The sequence below is a fragment of the Micropterus dolomieu genome, linkage group LG12 (genome assembly GCF_021292245.1).
Source record: "Micropterus dolomieu isolate WLL.071019.BEF.003 ecotype Adirondacks linkage group LG12, ASM2129224v1, whole genome shotgun sequence".
Classification (NCBI taxonomy): domain Eukaryota; kingdom Metazoa; phylum Chordata; class Actinopteri; order Centrarchiformes; family Centrarchidae; genus Micropterus; species Micropterus dolomieu.
This window is the reverse complement of record NC_060161.1, coordinates 27,131,032-27,151,125: the sequence shown is the minus strand read 5'-3', so window position 1 is coordinate 27,151,125 and position 20,094 is coordinate 27,131,032. Positions and strand designations below refer to the sequence as shown.

Sequence of the window (20,094 nt, the reverse complement as noted above, 5' to 3'; positions counted from 1 at the left end):
CAATTCGCTTAGGTTTCTTAAGCAGGCTCAAACATAATGTTTAACTGTGTTTATATTATAGAAACCCGTCTGATACCTAGGTCATAGGGCATCAGTCAGCCATCTTCAAGTAAAATATCCTTGCTTGGAGGGGTTACCGGCTAGGAACCACAACACTATGATGGGCAGCTACATTATATCTGCAACAGAACACAGAGGACAGGGCACCAATAACCAGTCAAGAATAGGCGAGGCGAGCTGGTAGCAGCAATGGGTAAGCGCCATAGAGAGATGATTATCAGTAGTTGTGTTGCAGTATAGTTGAGTCTATGCAAACAAATGTAACAGTTTTAATACTTATATAAGGCTACTGACTATTCTGAAGAATGCTCATGGCCATTCGATGACAAAGTTAATCATAATAAGTTGTGTTGTCATCTAACCTCTAACTAACTTCATTTTAGCCCCTATCCCCCTCAGCCCGCCGGAAACCAAACCTGTGCCCTTGGTGGAGCACTCCTCATTAAAGCCCTATCAGCAAGTCACATCATTACCTGTTTATTCCTTTCACTCGTCTCTCTCCTCCCTCTCTTCTGCTCTCTCTTTTAGCCAGCCAGCTGCCACACACTCCAGAGGATATTCCAATTAGAAACTACACACACACACACACACACACACACACACACAGAATTGTGCACTGGTGGATATTCCAATTAAAAATACAACACACCAGACAAACACTCAAACACAAATACACAAGAAGTCTCTGGTAGACATTCTAATTAGCTGAACAAACATGGCATGGATGCTGCTCAGCCCAACCAGTAAGACAGGACGCTTCAGTACGTCAGATAACATACATGCATGCACACACAGATATACCTTTAAAAATCCATACAAACACACACAAATGACTTCTGCAGCCACACACCCTAAAGGTGCCATGACACATCAGCACCTACCAGTGGTCAGAAACAAACTCTTGGACTCACACAACATTAGCAGGTTCACTGGCACTCACACACAGTAGCTTAAAGGTTAGAAAAGCTGCCAGCAGTCTTAGGGCACCTGGTTTGAACCACATGACAGAAAGTTATGTTTCCCATTATCAGGTTTTAATAGTAAGTACACTCACCAGATCCTATTTGCATGAATGTGGTGAAATGCAATGAATGCAGTGTATGTGAAAAACACTATGGAACATCCAGCAAGAGTGTGATTTCCCTGATGTGTGATTAGACTGGATCACTTTGGTGTCAGCTTTTTGCCATTCGACAGAGGCAGTACAAGCCTTGAAAGAAAATGGGCTGAGATGCGAGGAAAGGGAGAAATGAAAATTGCCCGACAGACACTACAAAATAGGGACAGACTATAAGAGTCTACTCTTTTATTGAGGCTGAGGAAGACCTGAACCTTCTGTGGACACATAAATATTCAGTGTTTAAGTAGAAGACGATGACACAACAGGAGAGAATATTGAAATTTGAGATTGTGCAGATGGACTCACAGGCCATTTCTAGGACACACTTCGTGTACACTGATTTGATTTATTTCTTTCCTGTACAGCAGGTTTTGTGATCTTTCCTGTGGATGTGTGTGTTTACGTGTTATGTTACACTTCAACCAGTGAATGATCCAGTGCTATCTCCCTGTTCACCACCTTGCCTATGTGTCTGTTTACAGCTTATCTGTCTACCACATGTGTACATTTACAGTGTACAAAAGGTTTGGCATGGCAATGTACAACCTGTGACATCTGCAATCAAAGGGCTGCCTTGAATCTCAATGAGTGTATGTGAAATGTTTTACTGTTAAAACTGTTCATGCCTCCTGAACCTCTAAACTCATAAAGCGAAAGGACAACTCTTATAGGCTGTCACACAATCAGTCAATCACTTACATACCTGATTATCTATTCCCTGAGGCAGTAGTTACCAACCTTTTATACTTACAGCCCCGTAAAATATGATACCTCATCACAGGTTATGACTCTACGACTTATCTTGGGACTCCTTGGGGGGGTCTCGCACCCCAGGTTAGGAAGCACTGCCCTAAGGGATACTCTGTCTGTCTCACTGTTTCTGTCTGTGTGTCTCAATGCAATATACATGTAGATAACGTAATGTGCCTCCACAATGAAACCATCATTCCTCAGGTTAAAGCCTGAATGCTGTAAAGTGAACCAACACTCACATTCACCATGTGAAAATTACATCTTGCTCACATCATATAGCCATCAATAACTGACTAAAGGTAGGAAGAATAAGCTCTACAGTACAATCCTCTAAAACCCTGGACCAAGGCATGGATCCAGTCAATCAGCCAGACAGAAAATCCTCTTGTACTCACGGGGGATTCTGGACTCTAAACCATTAGTCCAGCTACAATTGAAAAGCATATCTATCTTTCAGTGCCAAGAGATGCAGTTTAGATCTCAAAAAAGCGGTCAGGGGAGGACAAAAAGCAGACTTTTGTTGCCATAACAATACATGCAAATTTATGACTCAAAAAAGTGATTCCAAAATTTAATAATGCTGCAAAATGGGCTCAGGAGAGTTTAGTCATGCTCACAGAAAGCCCATAAACCACACCATCATAACCCACTTGTCAGTGAATTGTTATCTTATAAAAGGTATTTTCCACAAATATACATCACCCCAAAATCATCTAAACTGCACCCTTCTCTATGAAGTTATATCATGCACAAATACACACACATAGACTAGTGAAACACACATATACACCCTGTAGTCATCTTCCCTATAGTCTGTGATGTGTTGAAAATTGCTTGAAACAGGTCATATACAGGGTAATCCAACAGATAGACGAGCAGACTAGCAGACACACCATGGTATCATCCTCTCGGCAGACTCAGTAATCCTAAATATGATGAGGATGAAGTGCACACATCCGCTATTATATACTCACACTCTCTGTAGACTGTAGTTCACAAAAAAATTAAAAACAGTTAAAGTAGGCAGGTTAAGTATATAGTACATAAAAAACTACATAAAAGATGCACACACTCACCCTCTCTGCAGACTGTGACGTGCCAAAGAAGATGGGTATAAATGCCAGCCAGATGATGCAGGTGGTGTACATGGTAAATCCGATGGGCTTGGCCTCGTTGAAGGTTTCGGGCACGCCCCGCGTCTTGATGGCGTAAACTGTGCACGTCACCATCAGCAGGATGGAGAAACCCAGGGAGCAGATAAGGGACAGGTCCGAGATGTCACACTTGAGGACGCCGCGTGCCGCCATGGGATCCTGGGTCCGCTGCTCGCCATAGTCCACGACCGTGTGGGGAGGGTCCACCGCGAACCAGATGAAGACACCCAGCAACTGAACTGAGATGAGCGAGAAGGTGATGACGAGCTGGGAGGCAGGAGAGATGAACCTGGGAAGGAGAATATTACTGATATGAGGAGGTATTGCAGCAAGGGAATAATGCGGCCCGAGTTACAGGTTTAATTTCCAATGGGGCAACCCATGCTGGAACGTTTGCACACAAAATGAGTCATTGATACATGACAAATATTCAAATTTTGGCTCAAAACTCAAAAATCCTTTACAATCTACCTGTAAACAAGACTATTGTTATCAAATCTAAAGGTCTGTTTCAAGTCTTCTATTCGACAGCAGCAATACATTATCTTCCTATACATGCAGCCATACACACTCCCACAAACCCACAGTTTGTTGCTGTCGAGGGAGATCAAGGAAAAGGTAATGAGATTTAAGGCAAGAATGAATAACACGGGCAAGTGAGAAGCAGTTGTAGTAAACACATAGCACTGGATAGAGGAAAAGTGCTGAATATCTAGGATGCCAGAGGGACAAAAATGGAGGCAAATAATGCCCCAAAAACATAAGCTACATATCCACTCACACCCTGAGTGAAGAAACAACCTTCTCCTTCAAGCTGCAAGACTCAAAGGATGTTCAATGTCTGATTACCTGGAGGCACAACCCACACTGGAGCCTGAAAACAGCCTCAAAATCCTCTCTGCAGAAAATCATTGTATGTTAAATGCCTCATTCTGTGTCTCAGTGCCCTGCCTGAATTGCGTTGCAGTTTTTGTTCAATGTATGTATTTAATGTGAGTTGTTTTCTTTAATTTAACAGTAAGAGCAACAGTCTAAAAAAACTATAAACAACTAAATTTGTCCAGCCTTCACTGGAAAATGAGCAAGCCATTTGGAACACTCTAATTATCATTAAAAAGAATCTTTATAGGTATGAGTAATATCAGCAAAATAACACAATAAGTCCTACAGCTGGTTGGTGCTGAAGGAAAAACACATGACCATCTGGGTAGCAGGGACATGAACCCAAGCACTATTAAATACTGCATTAACATTTTAGCCACTTAGTTGATGCTCTCTCCCAGAGTCACTCACACTGAGTGCAAACAGTACAATAGGTGAGTGTGAGTTCATGACTCTCATAAATAATGGATGAAAAATAAATGATGAATAATGATTGCAAGCAGCTTAGTAAGAAGAACTGGAGGTTATGTCTTCATGTGAATACACAGTGGAGTGCACAAAAAACCCCCACACTAACAGCGACCTTCAGTGCCACTACACTGGTCGAAATCTACGTCTGCTGAGCACACATCCACACAGAGGGCAAACAGAGAGTGTGTATAATGACAGACAAGTGTAGTGTTCACCTAGGTGCTGTTACAGACTTCTTCCCTTGTTCAAAGATGCGGTGTATCCTGTTGGTCTTGGTGAGTAGCGCGGCATAGCTGAAACACATCCCCAAGCCCAAGAAAATCCTCCTGAGTGAACACACTCCCACATCCGGCGTCGCAATCATCAGGAACGTTATGGCGTAACACAGAAAGATTCCTGTCAGCAGCACGTAGCTCATCTCCCGTCCCGACGCTCGTACGATGGGCGTGTCATTGTACCGGACAAACGTGACGATGACGAAAGAGGTGGCAATGATCCCAAGCATGGAGATGAAGACAGGGAAGATGGCCCAGGGGGAGTGCCACTCCAGCTTGACGATGGGGATGGGAACACAGCCAGTGCGGTTGGCATCAGGTCGCATCTCATATGGACACAGCTCACAAGTGAACTCTGACGCCTGGGGACAAACAGATTTGACAATCTACACACCTTTTCTTTAAAAAGATGTTAAGTCCAATATGCTAATTAAAACAAAATCCTTTTATACATAAGAAGGAGCGTTAACATTTTGTCATTGCTTAGATTTGACTTGAAGAAGAACTTTTAGTTATACATGGATCAAGCTCATTTCTTCCTCCCTCATCAAATCGAGTAGAGAGTATAAACCATGAACTGTAGGTTGTGCATTGAGTGATGTTGTCAATATTCTTGAAAAGTGTTTTTGGCCTAAGACTTTTCCAATAGGCATATTAATTATCTTTTGATAACTCATCATTCTTTCAGCTGTTTGAAACATCTCTGAACATTCTGAGACAGATGGAGCCAACTAAAAAAGTCAAGTCAAATCTAGCCAGTTCCGGCTATAGGCAAACCTGGCTGGACCTGTACAGATGTGTAAATCTTCTTTCATCCAAACAAAACTCTCACACAAATATTGTAAATCTGTAAATAGCTCCTACATGTATGCCAATATACTGTAAATGTTCAGTGCTTTCATCTAAACATATCTCAACAGCTGATTCATTTACCAAGCAGCTGAGGCTGAACTGTGTGGTATCTACCTCTGTAAACTGACTGGTTAATGAGAAAAAAACTTATTTTACACACTTTTGTACAATTGCACTTCAGTTCATTTATTTATTTTTGTCATGCTGCTATATTATTTTTCATTCTACTAAAACCCCAAATCTATAATAAATGTGTCAACAGATTATTGATTTTACAGCAAATGCATGTATCTGCAAAATGAGTATTGATTGCTTGCTTTGACAAGCATCGCCTGCTGCGGTTATGGCTGATATTTTCTTTTCCCTTTATTGCTTCCAGAACGAGGCAGCTCTTTGCACATATACTTGCACGTTCATGGATTTTTCTAACTTAATAAGACGGATGATGGGCTGCCAAATTGTCCCCAACCGTGATATAATTAACATGGGGGATGTATCTTTATAATGTGCGATCACCTCACCTCAAATTATGTACTTCCATTTGCTATAATAGCATCTGTGGGGTTCTTCCTGCATAATATGAATGCAAAACGGGCCACCTAAGTGGCTCACTTTTTTTTTGATTGCCTGATATTAGCTGAAACAAAAACCCTGATCACTAAACGGGGGGACAGAACTCCAGTGTACAGTAAAAGGAAGCAGACAATAGCTGTCAGAAAACAGATGCATGTTTATATTGTCTAAGTGCTGTTATTGCAAACAAGTCTAATCTAGTATTTGATTCCTTCCAACAAGTGATACTGATTGTGGCTTTAATTGTTAAGCAGGTGCAGGAAGTTCAATTAAGGTTAGATATTTAGCCAAAATCTCCATTTGTACCACATTTTTATTGACAGATGTGAATTACTTATGCAAAAAGCTTCTGCAGGCTTTCCTAGTTTTTAAAACACAACAACCAAGGTATTTTTTGAGTGAAACGTTAGTATGTTTTTAAATCTATTTTTTCTATGATTCTACAAAATCACACTGCCAACAACTGCCAAAATGCAACACCAGGATGTAACACACTGGAGTGTGGCTTGTTTGGGATTATACTTTGAAACAGATAGTTTTGACAGTACATGTTTTGAAAATAATGTAAACCATATAAATCATCAATGACTGAGTGACAAAAGTGAATTATGTTTTAGGTGTATATTGCTGCCAACAAACTCTGAACCGTGTAATTCAAGTTTTCAGACGGCATACAGTTTGGTAGAAAGTCTCTGGAATAAGCTTTGGACTAGTTTGGCTGGCCTGTGTTTCTCCAGAGATTTACCTGGTACTGGTATCCCTCACAGCGCTCACAGTGCCAGCAACACGGCACACCTTTGACCACTTTCTTTCTTTCCCCCGCACGGCATGGGATGCTGCACACAGAGGGTGGGAGAGATGGGTCCCCTGTCTTCCAACGCATGGCCTCGACCTAGGAGAGGAGAGGAAAGGAGAGGAGGCAGATAGACAATTGGACAAAGGTATGAGATCAGTTCTATATGGCAAATGTAATGGTTTTTTTTGTGTGTGTGTGTCTTAAGTTCAACACAACAAACCTGAAATAATCTGTGTCCATGTGGCAAAAACAAACTTCCCACCTTCTTGTGGGATATAATGCTACACAAAAATTGACAGCCATCTGCTAAGGCTGACATTACTTTGTCTTAACAGTCCTTTAACACTCACGTTTTGTCTGTACCTGCAGAAAGTGTGTCTTCAGGGTAACTTGGAGAGCAATTACCACAAGCAGATCCTCTGATCGTTTTCCTGAGCGCTGCCGGGCACAAAACTAACACCAGCTAGTCTTGAAGCCAGCAATCAGACCATAATCAGATCTGGCACAAATAGGCCATCTGTATTTCCTTCTGTGTGTGTGTGTATGTGTGTGTGTGTGAGAGAGAGTGTGTGCATGCATATGTTCTTCCATGTGTGCGTTTTGTTTGTTTGTGCTTGTGTCACACTGGCATTATAGCGAATCCCAGAGCTTTCCGTATGTCTGCTGTGTGTGAGTTTGTGTGTGTGCGTTTTAATTTGCCGTTATGTGTGCTAGTGTTTGTAACTCTGTCATTACACTGAGTCCCTGAGGTTCATCCGTTGCCGATGGTGCTGAGTGAAATGGAGCATTACTGTTTTAAACAGGCACACAATGTACCCGTCCAACAAAAACTAGTTAGGAGCAAAAACTCATCAGGGACACAGAGAATGGACTTGATTTGATCATTGACACACATATAGAAAAACAAACACACACACACTTGCAGCATTTAAACAGCAATATTGGGTTACAGGCTGTTCACAACTTAGTGCTGCAAATATATCTGCCAGAAGAAATACTCTAATATTAAAAAAGTGTAGTGTGTGTGTGTGTGTGTGTGTGTGTGTGTGTGTGCAGAAGTGTAAATTAGCATTGTTTAAAACTTTTGAAACCGTTTTTGTTGGGTGCTGTTTTTTCCTCTTTATTCAGTGTTTTTACTCATTACTTATTCATAGTCTAAACAGCTCTTGCAGACTTTTTACATAACACACACCTTATATTTTTAACAATAACCATAAATTATGCACAGCTCAAAATAACAAAGCCCGGTCATGAACCTCTCTTCCATTAATTACTTCAGTGACACAATAATAGCTGTAATAGGATTCTGCTTTAATTATAAACATCAACTTAACTATGTTTGTGTGTCCAAGTACTATATTTCGAACCAAACATTTATCGTGAAGCTCACTGGCTTGACTGGTACTGTGCCTGTTGCACAGAGCTGAATTTCCTTCATACTGAGCATTCAACAGTTCACCTGCTGCCATCACTACATCTGCCACTGTGCCTTCAAACCCAACTGGATTTTTAAACAAATTAAACACATCTGTTAATATGTCAACCCTTGAAGCCCAATCATGTGTGTCTTGTCCTTCGTGTCTCTTTCTCTCTCTCTCTCTCTCTCTCTCTCTCTCTCTCTCTCTCTGTATCAGCCAGGCCGTCCATCAGGCAGAAAGCACTTCGTGTCTATTAGTCTTCTCATCTGTCACCTGGCCTTTCTAATGAAGTCCTGGGTGGATTTATAACACCAAGCACTACATCGTGCTCCGGGAGTTGTGTGCATGCACGCGTGTGTGTTTGTGTAAGTCAGTTAGTGAGAAACAGAGTCAAAAAACACATGGATTCCAGTTTGCTTGTGGATGAAATCATTTTTGTGTAGATGTGTGGGATGCTCCGGTGTATAATTAGTATACAACTATACAGTTTTGGTGCCAGCATTTACAGGTAGTAAACAGTAACACAAAAGTGAGTACACCCCTCACATTTTTGTAAATATTTGATTATATCTTTTCATGTGACAACACTGAGGAAATGACACTTTGTTACAATGTAAAGTAGTGAGTTTACAGCTTGTACACAAAATAACACATCAGACAGCCATTAATGTCTACACCACTAAGTACACCACTAAATAAAAATGTTCAGTGTTTCAGTGTTGTCACATGAAAAGATATAATCAAATATTTACAAAAATGTGAGGCGTGTACTCACTTTTGTGAGATACTGTATATTCGCACGACCTTGTGTGGGTGTTAGTCAGTGAGAGTGTTTCCCTGCACAAAGCACAAAAAAGAAAAGATCCATACTTTCTTGTAAAAATGCTAAATTCTACCAAACTTCAGTGTCTTAATCAAAGCAATAACTCAAAACAAATCTAGCACAGTAACAGGAGATTGTGAATTCATGGCAGCTAGTTACAGTGAAGTTGAACTTTCATTATGCTAAGACATTTGGTCTATAATGCCTCAGAAGCTTCAATAAACCACTCAAATTAAAATACATTTTGGATTGTATTGGATTATATGTTATTGTAAAAGCATTTTTTCTTTATAATTACACAGAAGTCAGCGACTAGAACAAATCCAGATAGAAAAGAAGGTTGAATATGCAGTGAGCTTGAAACACATGAACGATAATATACGTGATATTTTGCACTTTTGTTGTTTAATTTATAGTTTCCTTATTACATTTCACAGATTGGTGTGAGCAGTAAATTACATCTGATGGTTTATACTGTATTTCTGAATGAATAACAGCAATGCCTTTGGGAGCTTGGTGTGTGCATGTATATGTAAAATCTCACTTTGAGGTGTAGTTTATTGGTCCAGGAGCCGATGACTCTGTACTCCGCAGTAGACCTGTTGTTGATCTGGTACTGGAAGATATCGTATCTTCCTGGAGCATCTCCATTCTCATTAAAAACCACTGGTGTACCGGCACTTCCTGGAACAAAGACAGCACATGTTGGAGAGTGGGTCAACAAATGTAATGTCATTTAATGTAATAATCAATGGCTCCATTCTTTATTGATCACCACAGGAATGATTACGACTCCCGAAGATGAAAAAATTTAATGATATTAGGGGGCCAAATCTTTGATAAAATATAGGATGATGTATCATTTTGTAGCTGCATTCAATCTAAATAAACCAAGACAGCATGATTAATGTTTTGTAATGTAATTGTGGTAACAAAAGAGGGTACAATGCACTCAGAGAACACTGTTAAAATGCTTTTTGAAAGACAGAGGTTCAACTAAGCAGCATTATGATGATAACTTTTTTTGACTCGTAAAACTTTTCGACTTGCAAAACGGTTTAACCGGCAAAACTTTCTGACTGGCAAGGAAAAACTTATTAACTTGCCAAACTTTCTGACTGGCATGGAAAAACTTATTAACTTGCAAAACTTTCTGACTCACAAGCAAAACTTTTTGACTTGCAATCAAATAGGACAAATTTTCTGATTTTTGATTGCAGTGTGATAAATATGCTCTCAAAACATTTTTTGCTTGCATTAAAAAGACACAAAAATACCTTCATACCGTTTGTTTGTTTGTTTGTCTGTTAGCAAGATTATGGAAAATATACTGACCCAATTTTCATGAAACTTGGTAGATGGATGTAGCATGGGGCAAGAAAGAACCCAATACATTTTGGAGTGGATCGAAATCAAGGGGCGTATACACAAATTACTATTTCACTTTTGTTAACACTGTGAGATAGGTCAACACCAGTGTATATCGGCAAAATGAACTGAATTTGTTGTGCATGCGCGAAGCTAAACTAAACATAACAACAAAACACAACAGCCACCTGAAACATTACTGTAGAAACAAATGTTTCGCACAAATCTTAAAATTTGGCAAATTCTTGTAAATGTAGCTACTAGCTGATACGGTTCCCCAAACTAGCCAGTCTCCTCTCTACCTAATACCTGCAGGCAGTGAATCACAGCAGCAGTGGGAGGAGGACAGGAGGAAGGACTGATATTGACTGATGTCTTTGTTCTTCATTCTTTCTAAACTTCACTCATTATTTTTGATCTCAGAAATATAAGGCTATATATTTCACTGACATTTTAGATTTGTTTCCATCGAGAGATTATTGCCGGAGGTCTGCCCTCTCTCAGTGCCCTTCTAGTTTAATTAGTATTTATTCAGATTTTTCCAGGACTACATAGTAAATGGTTGGCATAGTAAAATGCATGACACAATAATAAAAATGTCAGTCATTCATATGTAATATTTATATAACACATTATTCATTTTGCAGTAAGGTCTAAATACAAAAACTACATACATACAACTACACCAACAAGCTCCACCAACAGACTTAAAAACTCTTTCATCCCCCTGGCCATCAGACTGTACAACAGCTCCTAGCCATGGCAGGGAGGACAATACTGTACAATCAGTACTCTTTACTTCCATCTGCTCTCCATTTGCACTGTTTACTGTTTTTGCACTGTTTTACTGTGGCTACTGTGTTATAAGTTATTTTAATTTAAATTTTATTTTAATATAGGTTTAATGTATGTTTAATGTATGTATGTTTCGTTTGCTACTGGATACTTGAATTTCCCTCGGGATAAATAAAGTATTTATCTATCTATCTATCTACATGAGGTCCTTATAAATCTAATGAAGTCCTATTACCTCTGGCGGTGTGTTAAGGGGCCGCGATAGCAAAAGTACTGTCACCTTTAGTCTTTAATCTGGTCTGTGTTGTATTGTACCTGCATTTGTGTGTGTGTGTGTGTGTGTGTGTGTGTGTGTGTGTGTGTGTGTGTGTGTGTGTGTGTGTGTGTGTGTGCATTGTGTGTGTATGTTTGATGTGATGAGAGAACCCTCGCTGGATTTGGACACTGGATTTTTCATCTGCTCATATATTTCTGTGATATGTCAGAAAGCAGAATATGTGACTCAAAGAAAAAGCCTTCAGACATCTGACAGATTATTTTAATCTGCTGTAACAAATCCAACAGTCAAACTCGGGATACTTAATAATCTTTTCACAGACGCTGGAGGGACTAAAGTTACACTTGTCAAACAACTCTCCCTGGTCCAGACACTTCCATTAGTTAAATAGTGAAAATGAAATCATAAACGTGAAGCCTTTATGTCCTTAGAGGCCCAGTAAGTTTTTTGTGACCACATAAAGTTTAAGGTATCTTTTCCCGTATTTAAATTGTGGTCTTTAAACTACAGAGAAAATATACATATGTGTTTCTTAATTGATGTTAATAGAAAATAGGCATCTTTTAATGACGTCAACAATACATGTCAGGAAACAATATTTGGTTCATGTCTGGTGTGAAAGTATCTTCTCTGTACTGTCATGGCATATACCTTTGCCTTTACTCACATTAAATAAGTAAAAAAAAGCCTTCATTAATATTCCACCCTCATATTGGAAAGCATTAATATTTACTGGCAAAAATCAGTCAAGAAAAACGAGCTAATCTGTGTTGGTTCTCCATGAAGCATATGTTGTGCAAAGCTACATTAATCCTGAATGATTGGGAGCAACCACTGTGCAATGAATCTCTAACGCTTCAATCTGCTTTGGTTGCTTGCAGTTAGCATCAAACCTGCTAAATTAGTCTGTCTATCCACCAATTAACACTCGGATGATTAATTGTGTTTTGCTGGTGCTCTTTCAGTGTATTGGGGGAAAAGCTAACCACATAAGTGAATGGAAACGACGTACAATACCCAGTAGTTTGACAGTGTCTGGAATATAACTGATCACCTCAGAGTATATATGAGCGTCAATGTAAAAATTATATTCCGATATTCTTCATGTCTGCAGCTGCTGTTTGCTTACAAACGGTCCACAATGCGAACGATCAAATTGATCTGCACCAAAGAAAATGGAATGGCTAATTACTAGCAGCAGACAGGGCAAAAAGTGAGTAAGTGAACAAAGGAGGAAGTGAGCCGTAGGCCTTCCATACGCCACTGTTGGACTTGTTGTTCCGCTGGCTTCCGACAACGATGAGACGACGGACGAATGGCTCCCAGAGGTGTAAACAGAGCTGGTGTGAAGACAGGCTGTCTCCAAACTCGCTATCACATTCTCAGTTCCTCTCCAGCAAACACTGGACGCAGGACTTGGCACACAGGCACACACATGAAAAGTCTCCAGCCATTAAACGGACAAGACTAATCAGCAAGTTTTTTGGATAGAATTTCAAGACTTCAGGAGAGAGAGGTGAGATGGTCAGGGAGCTTGTGTGTTGTGTATGGAGTGTGTAATGTGTAATATGCAGGGGTGAGAGGCCAGGGGACAGTGCAGGCCCCTGCAGAGTACTGATAAGAGCTTGTTTACCTTCCTGTGGATGGTCAGGCCTCAATCTGCAGTTGCGGAAACGTCGGGACAATAGGTGTGTGTATGTGTGTGTGTGTGTGTCAAGAGAAAAACTTGAGCCAGCCTTGAAGCTCCCCTTTTCCCTCTCCAACTAACTCTGATAGGACCGCTGACGCCTCCCTCCCCCTTCCCCATCATGACTCCGTCGCCCGACCCTGGACACAAACAGTTTACTCTACCCCTAGGGACCAAGGGAGACAGTTGGTCTTGAATTGTCTGCTCCCAGGGTTTCCCCTTCTGTTCCCTCCCCCCCCTCTTTCTTTCTTTCATATGCAGCCATGCACTGTAGCTTTAAGCTCTACAAGTCTTTCCTTTTCATCTAAACTCTAGGAAAATAGCTGATGCTCTTTTCCACAGTGACTTAGAATGAGTGAAGGCAAGAAAGACAGGGCATGAAATCAAGCCCGCCTGCTTGCTCACCCGAGGTGAGTGAAAAGGCAGCTAGTTATTGGGCCGCAGGTACTCAATCCCTTGAATCTAAATCAGCATTTAGTTATGGTGTGATAGAAATTTCAAATTCATGGGCTCGCCACTGCCTGTCAGTACTCTGCAATGTTGGCACAGCACGGATGCTCAAAGTGGAGGCAACAGTGTTATAGAGAGGCAGGCAGTTATTGAGATCTTTAATTTACTGGCAGAGGTAGGTAGATAAAACAAACACCACTGGCAGTAGCACTAACAACAAACCTCATCCACCATTTACACCCAATCCAACCCTTTGCTGAATAATAGAAAAACACTGTAAAGGAAACATTTATCTGAATCCATCAAATCAAATTTCTTAGTACTTGTTTCCAAGAAGTGGCTTCTTGTTGGCAGGTTTCCAGTCTTCTTTTTGACTATTACCCCTATTACCAGAGTTCATCTATGACTTTGAAAAGTCACTCTTATTTTGGCTGACCAATGGCATGCTGACACTCCAGAAACAAGAAGTGAACATCTAGTCTGTCAGATATACAGTACCTCAAATATTAACTGCATCTAGGTTCTGCTTTTAGTACAGTTATAGACAGTCAGGAGCCACAGTGTGCCATTTCCGGGACATATGACGTGACTTCTCAATTTTGCCTTATTTTGTCCCATCGAAGATGAGTGGAGCGTCAACAATTTCATTTCCTCACTTAAGGCGTTTCTGTCATCACTCCACTTCCAGCCACTCCAGGTTTTCTACTTGCAGCTCTCCACTTTATCTCCACTCACACTAAGAGAAAACTCATTCCAGTTTGCTTCATAGGATGGGTTGATTCATTTTTCCTTATCACCATAATGTTAACATAGTGTGTAACAATGTAGAGAATGCTACCCTAAAGTTGGATTATGGGCTGTTAGCATAATGTAATGCTTGTGGGATGGAGCTGTGAGTGTGCTTCTCCCTTTTCGGCCTTGCTAATGCCTCTATGGGCGCCCACATTATGGAAACTTATTTCCTAGAGAATTCGGAACAACATAATATCTGTCCACCCAAGTTTGAAATATACATGTTCTTTTTTTGCATTCATGAACGCTACTTACCATTTATAGCAAATTTTTGGATGACTGGACAATCAGTGAGTCATCTGTGTTTCACCATTGTGAAAGTCTTTTGGAGAAGTTTTGTGTAATGGTAGGGTGGTGCATATGCTCCATTAGCATGCCATGACATGTGCAGTCAGGGATTTATGCTTTTGTGTTCAAACAATTCTGACAATAAGCAACAGAAGAGGGAGAAATACAGGATGTGAACACTGTGTAGGCCTACTTTGATCCCTAATACTGATAAATCACCCCAAAGTTCCCAGTAACGCCAAAACACAGCTACTGGTCTCAGTGCAGCTATGGTGCACACTCCATAATTATGGATAGTGAAACTTAATTTGGGAGGTTCATTCTGGCATCCTAAATTAATTACTTTTTGTAAAGAAACAATAAAGATAACACTTTGATACACACGGACATGGCCTTTATTGGAATGTTGTTGGTCAGGGTAGCTGTCATCTATAAATCTTTCAGTTAGCTATGCCAAGCAAACAATGGCAAACACTATGATAAATACAACAATAATAAAATGTTCAACACACGTACATCTTATGCTCACCTCATACTACCTCTGGTCTAAGCTCTACTTTGTGAGGCTTAGCTCCACATCCATAAGACTCAGCTGTACTTTATATTCTACTGTGCATAGTTCACACTTATGATGTTAATGTTAGCATCATAACATATTTGCATAAAGCACACAGTTAACCTGAACTGGCCTACGTACAGCATGTTGAGCTCAATTTAACAAAGTAGGCCTCTAGACTGATGGAAACAGAACTCAGCTGATCCTGAGATGCCCTAAAATGGTCACAGCGGTGGCGCTGTCTTAATGGTACTATGCACCGTTGAACACATATGGAAAACGGATGTTTGTGACAGTGATAGTCTCCTGTCATTTTTCTGGAATGCCCTGGATGTTAGGAAAGAAAGAGAAGATAGAGCCTGGACATGCAATGGGAGCTTTTGTTCTGCTTGTTAGTTTGGGCTCCAGGGCGCTGCAGACAACCAAGAGAACTGCTAAGGCCAGTTTAAAGTGCATCAAACTGCAAGTTGTCCATCACTCCCAGATATTGGCACAATCCACAAAAAAGTGTTTTCTCCAAAGGCTGTTTCACTGCTTCCACAGCAAATTGGCCATTATTGCTGCACACTCGTTGGTCTTAATTTTATTAGCATTCGATCACTTTGCTATAAAATGTTTTAATATGTTTCCAGTTAAATAAATGTGCTTATTAAGTCTGGGAATTCTGCCATATAGTGTTGTTAATATGGTAATTATCAGGTGAATTCATTGATACCCATTTATGTGACGTGTGTAATTACTGAAAAGAATGAAAGCAAACTTTAAGATCAAATCTGATTATGTACACTTTTCATGAATTGAGGCCATATTCTGTCCTCCCGAATGTTCCCTAATGTTTTCTATTCACATCACCCCCTCATACCTAACATCTAAATGGAAATCACCAGCATCCATAAACATATCTTCCCATGGAATGGGAAATGGAGGGGACTGATATAAGTAGATAAAGAGGACAGGGAATGGAATGGTTCTTCTATACCTCATTTACCAGCAAACCGCTTAGCGAGGCCATTGGCATTTCCGGGGTCAAGGGGGCAAAATTAATGTTCTTTATATCCTATGGTGACTCGTAAAAAGGAGACGGGTGACACACGCATACACAGTCAGTTACGCAGTCAGTGTGATTTATACCAAGACCTCTTGGGTGACAGTCACAGGCCGTTGACTCTGTCACAGCAGAACAAGAGAGAAATAACTAACAGACATTAACCAAGAGGGCCAGAATAACAGGAAACCAGCCTTGACCTCTAGGGTGAGGGAGGGAAAAAGAAATGGGGAAGGAGCAAGGATGGCTCTTCATCTTGATTTGCAAAAAAAAAAAAAGCTGCAGTCCAAAGCTGAGTGAAGACGTTGTTGCACGAATGATACAGCCCCCCTCAATCCCTAAATTAGTGCCATATGTGTTCTTGATTTGACCATAAAAAGGGCAGTGGTACCGTGTGAAAAGGGGGACACAAACAAAATATGTAAGGGGGACGCAAACAAAATATGTATAATTTGCAAAAATGTCATCAATACAAATATATCTAAAACATAACTGTTTAAATACTATCTTATCAGCAGCTCTCTTCCCATCGGTAATATTGTGGGTCAGAGATGTAATGAACAAATAAATTAATTGGACAAAATGAAGTCTATAATACCAACCCAGTCTCATTGTGGTGGCAACAAAAACAGGAGAAAGAGCTGATTATATATATGATATGTAACATGTGCATTCATCGCTTTCTATACCATTTTATTTCTGTCTCTGTCCATTCTCCCACACCAATAGTGATGACATTGCCTCAACCATGGTCTTTGATTAATACCGCTTTCTCAGTAAGGCTCTGTTGACCTTCCAAACTATGCAATTTGCTATTAACCCTTCTATCTCTAGCCGTCTTTCTTTCTCATCTCACTTGTTTTACACCGCATCTCCTCTCTGAAGGATTGTGGCCTGCTGGGTAAACAGACCAAATACATCATAAAAGTCTGTGGAGCGGTATGTCATGCAGCATTTGCTTACTAAATTCGTTGTTTCTGTTATGATATCACACTTGCTCGCTTCAGCACCAGCTGTTTTGGAAGTGTTCGAGGCATGCATAGTGGATGCTTAGTCGTATATTCCTTAAATTCATCCTACTGTAGATAAGTTTATCTAATGGTTAGGCAGAGGATAGAGTTGTTCAAATTGACCCATGAGAGTAGTAGTAAAGGTGGCTGGCTTTAAGGCTTTGTCTTTGTTGGGTGGCTTTTTAGACTATGTCAACCATGGTGGTTGCCCCCAAGACTGCAATGCCACAGGATTCCCATAATGCCCCAGTCAGACCCTTTCATCTCTAATCAGCAAAAGGTAGGAAATGGGCCAGGAAAGAGATGCCTGATTAAGTTGGAAAAGACATCTGACCCTCCACACTGTTTGCTCACTGTTCTTCTTGAGGAAGGAATAAGTTTGCTGGAGAATTTTTTTGTCCGTGCTAACTTTAGACAGGTAAGAGTGAGCATGTGTGTGCAGCTAATCTAACACAATAGAACACACACACACATAGCCCAGGTCAAACACCAGGCACTTTTATCCAACCTCATCCATGACCGCACAGCCTTGGCTTGATTAATTCAGCCTCCAGAGACACGGATCCCCAGGTTAAACAGCGGGCTCATAGCAGAGAGCCGAGTGAGCAGGCTTGATGGATGACGGCAGCCTGGTATCCTGACACATCTGATAAACGTGAACCGGCAGATTCGTTTTTAAACAATGTAGTCCTACCTACACATTTAACATCCATACTCTGAGACCAGGGGAAAGCTTTCAGAATGAGTAATAACAAATTTAGCCTCTTTCAGACAAGGACTCTGTAACATTGCTGGGTTCATCTATCTATTAAATAATGGCCTTTTGGCTTTCACAAAAATAGGTTTTCACTCATGTGCTGTTGATGTCCAAATATGACAGGATTGTTGTGGATAGAGCCGTAGTCTCACACTACATGATATTTGAAATACAAGGCTAAATAATACAAAACTTTGCTTATTAATGTTGGAGGCAAGATCATTTTTGCAACTTCATTTATACAGTATGCTGGTGACACTGCTTAACCATTTGTACTTGATTTCTTTCAGCCTCAAGTCAGACGTGTGATCCAAAGGAGGATAGTGACAACCCATGGTTCACTGTGAGTGAGATGCTGATTGGCTGTTGGACCAGCTTCATCAGAGAGGATAAGGCAGAGGTCCACATCTTTAATCTGAAATTTGACAACACGGTAAGCATGTCAAGGTTATACCAATGAGATGTTAAGGAACCAGTGCTTATTATGGAAATATAAACAAGTGAAAAAATCTGCTTGACTGGGAGTGAAATGTAAGACAATAAGCTAGTAAAAATCCAATATTATAACAGAAAAACTTACTTAACATAGTAGTATAGTAGCAGTAAAATTCAGCAGGCAAATGAAATCTTCTGAGTAGACCAGATAACAAAGCTGCACTGCAACAAAACGTAGAAAGTGAAAATGCTGCACAATCAACCCTATACCTATCTGTCAAGATGGCAACGCAGCTTGCTTGTCATGTAAATCCAATACCATGGTCTGTAATGGGTGTCATTATCATCTGCCAATTAATCATAATTTTCAGTGGACATTACAATATGTCAAGTCCAGTCACACCTGAGAAGCAGTGTGCAAGTCCATGCATTGCACACATGCTTACCTTGTATGCATTTTACACATTTCAGATAATAGAATATGTCAGTCATTGCTAAAAACACGGGGAATCAGTTTGAATTCAATTTTACAACATAAAGAAAATTAAAACCGCCTAAGCCCAGTTGTAGAATGTGGTCAACTATGATAAAGAGGAGGTGACAAATTTAATCTTAGATGAAGTAATTTAAGCGAGCAACTAAAACTGCTAATTGTTGCTTTTGATGTCTCCTTATGTACAGGTTAAACAAAGGACATACAATGTGTTAATTAGTCAGAGGTGTTGAGAGGTGTTAATAGGTGTATTTTTCATTTTGGACAGAGCAAGTCTAGCCGTTAGCCCCTGCTTCCAGACTTTATGTGGTGGTAAAGCAAATAAGCACATTTCCCAAAATGTTATCATGCCTTAAAAATAGATTAAAGAAATTATCATATTATCAGCAGAACAAGGACAGGCAGAATAGAAAAGGTTATTTTCACAAGACAGGTTTTGACATGTCACAGTAGTAAAGACACAGGTGTAAATAATAAAATGAATCATGGCTAACTTCCATTTAGCTGCTTTGGTTGGATGCTGCCTCACCATGACACACTGTCATGCTTTATTGGGACACTTGAATAGAACAGAGCCATTATTAATGTTTTATTTTAAAACTGTGCTTTTCCTACTATGGCCTAGTCCACACGGACACGGGTATTTTTATAAGCAGAGTTTTTCCTCCTTCGTTTAAAAAAAAATCTCTGTCCACACGCTATCAAGCGCTGTCAAGAGCATGCCAAACCACCTGGCGGCGAAATGACCCTAACCGTAAAGCCACGTTGGCCAATCAGAGCCTAATAAAATTGTAAACAAAGCAGGCAGTGGCGCACAATCTGACATCAAACACAGCAGATAACGGCGCACACTCTGATGTCGCAAGGCAAACTGTCCACATGACAACACTGCAACCGGCGTTTCTGAAAATCCTCACCCTGGCAGGGTTTTTCAAAAATGTTCGGTTTCAGTGACCTGATACTG

The 20,094-nt window shown here is 40.3% G+C and overlaps 2 protein-coding genes across 3 annotated transcripts in view; one reads left to right on the top strand and one right to left on the bottom strand.

Annotated features, from left to right (window-relative positions):
- Nucleotides 1-20,094, top strand: part of exoc6b (exocyst complex component 6B) — a 136,469-nt gene that overhangs the window by 59,788 nt on the left and 56,587 nt on the right. The gene's annotated exons all lie outside the window — the stretch shown is intronic.
- LOC123980660 (metabotropic glutamate receptor 8-like) lies at nt 134-19,675 on the bottom strand. The gene is made up of 7 exons (XM_046065183.1): nt 19,660-19,675; nt 9,722-9,861; nt 6,886-7,032; nt 4,656-5,077; nt 3,010-3,376; nt 534-631; nt 134-179 (listed from the first exon to the last, which is right to left on the bottom strand). Exons 1-7 carry the CDS (start codon nt 19,673-19,675, stop codon nt 134-136), a joined length of 1,236 nt encoding a protein of 411 aa, XP_045921139.1.

Excerpts from the sequence above, each read along its gene's own strand:
- LOC123980660 (XM_046065183.1), bottom strand. Across the intron at positions 3,377-4,655 it reads AAGTCTGTAACAGCACCTAG|GTTCATCTCTCCTGCCTCCC; the intron begins GTGAACACTACA and ends TCTCCTTCCCAG. Across the intron at positions 180-533 it reads CGAGTGAAAGGAATAAACAG|ATATAATGTAGCTGCCCATC; the intron begins GTAATGATGTGA and ends GTTCTGTTGCAG.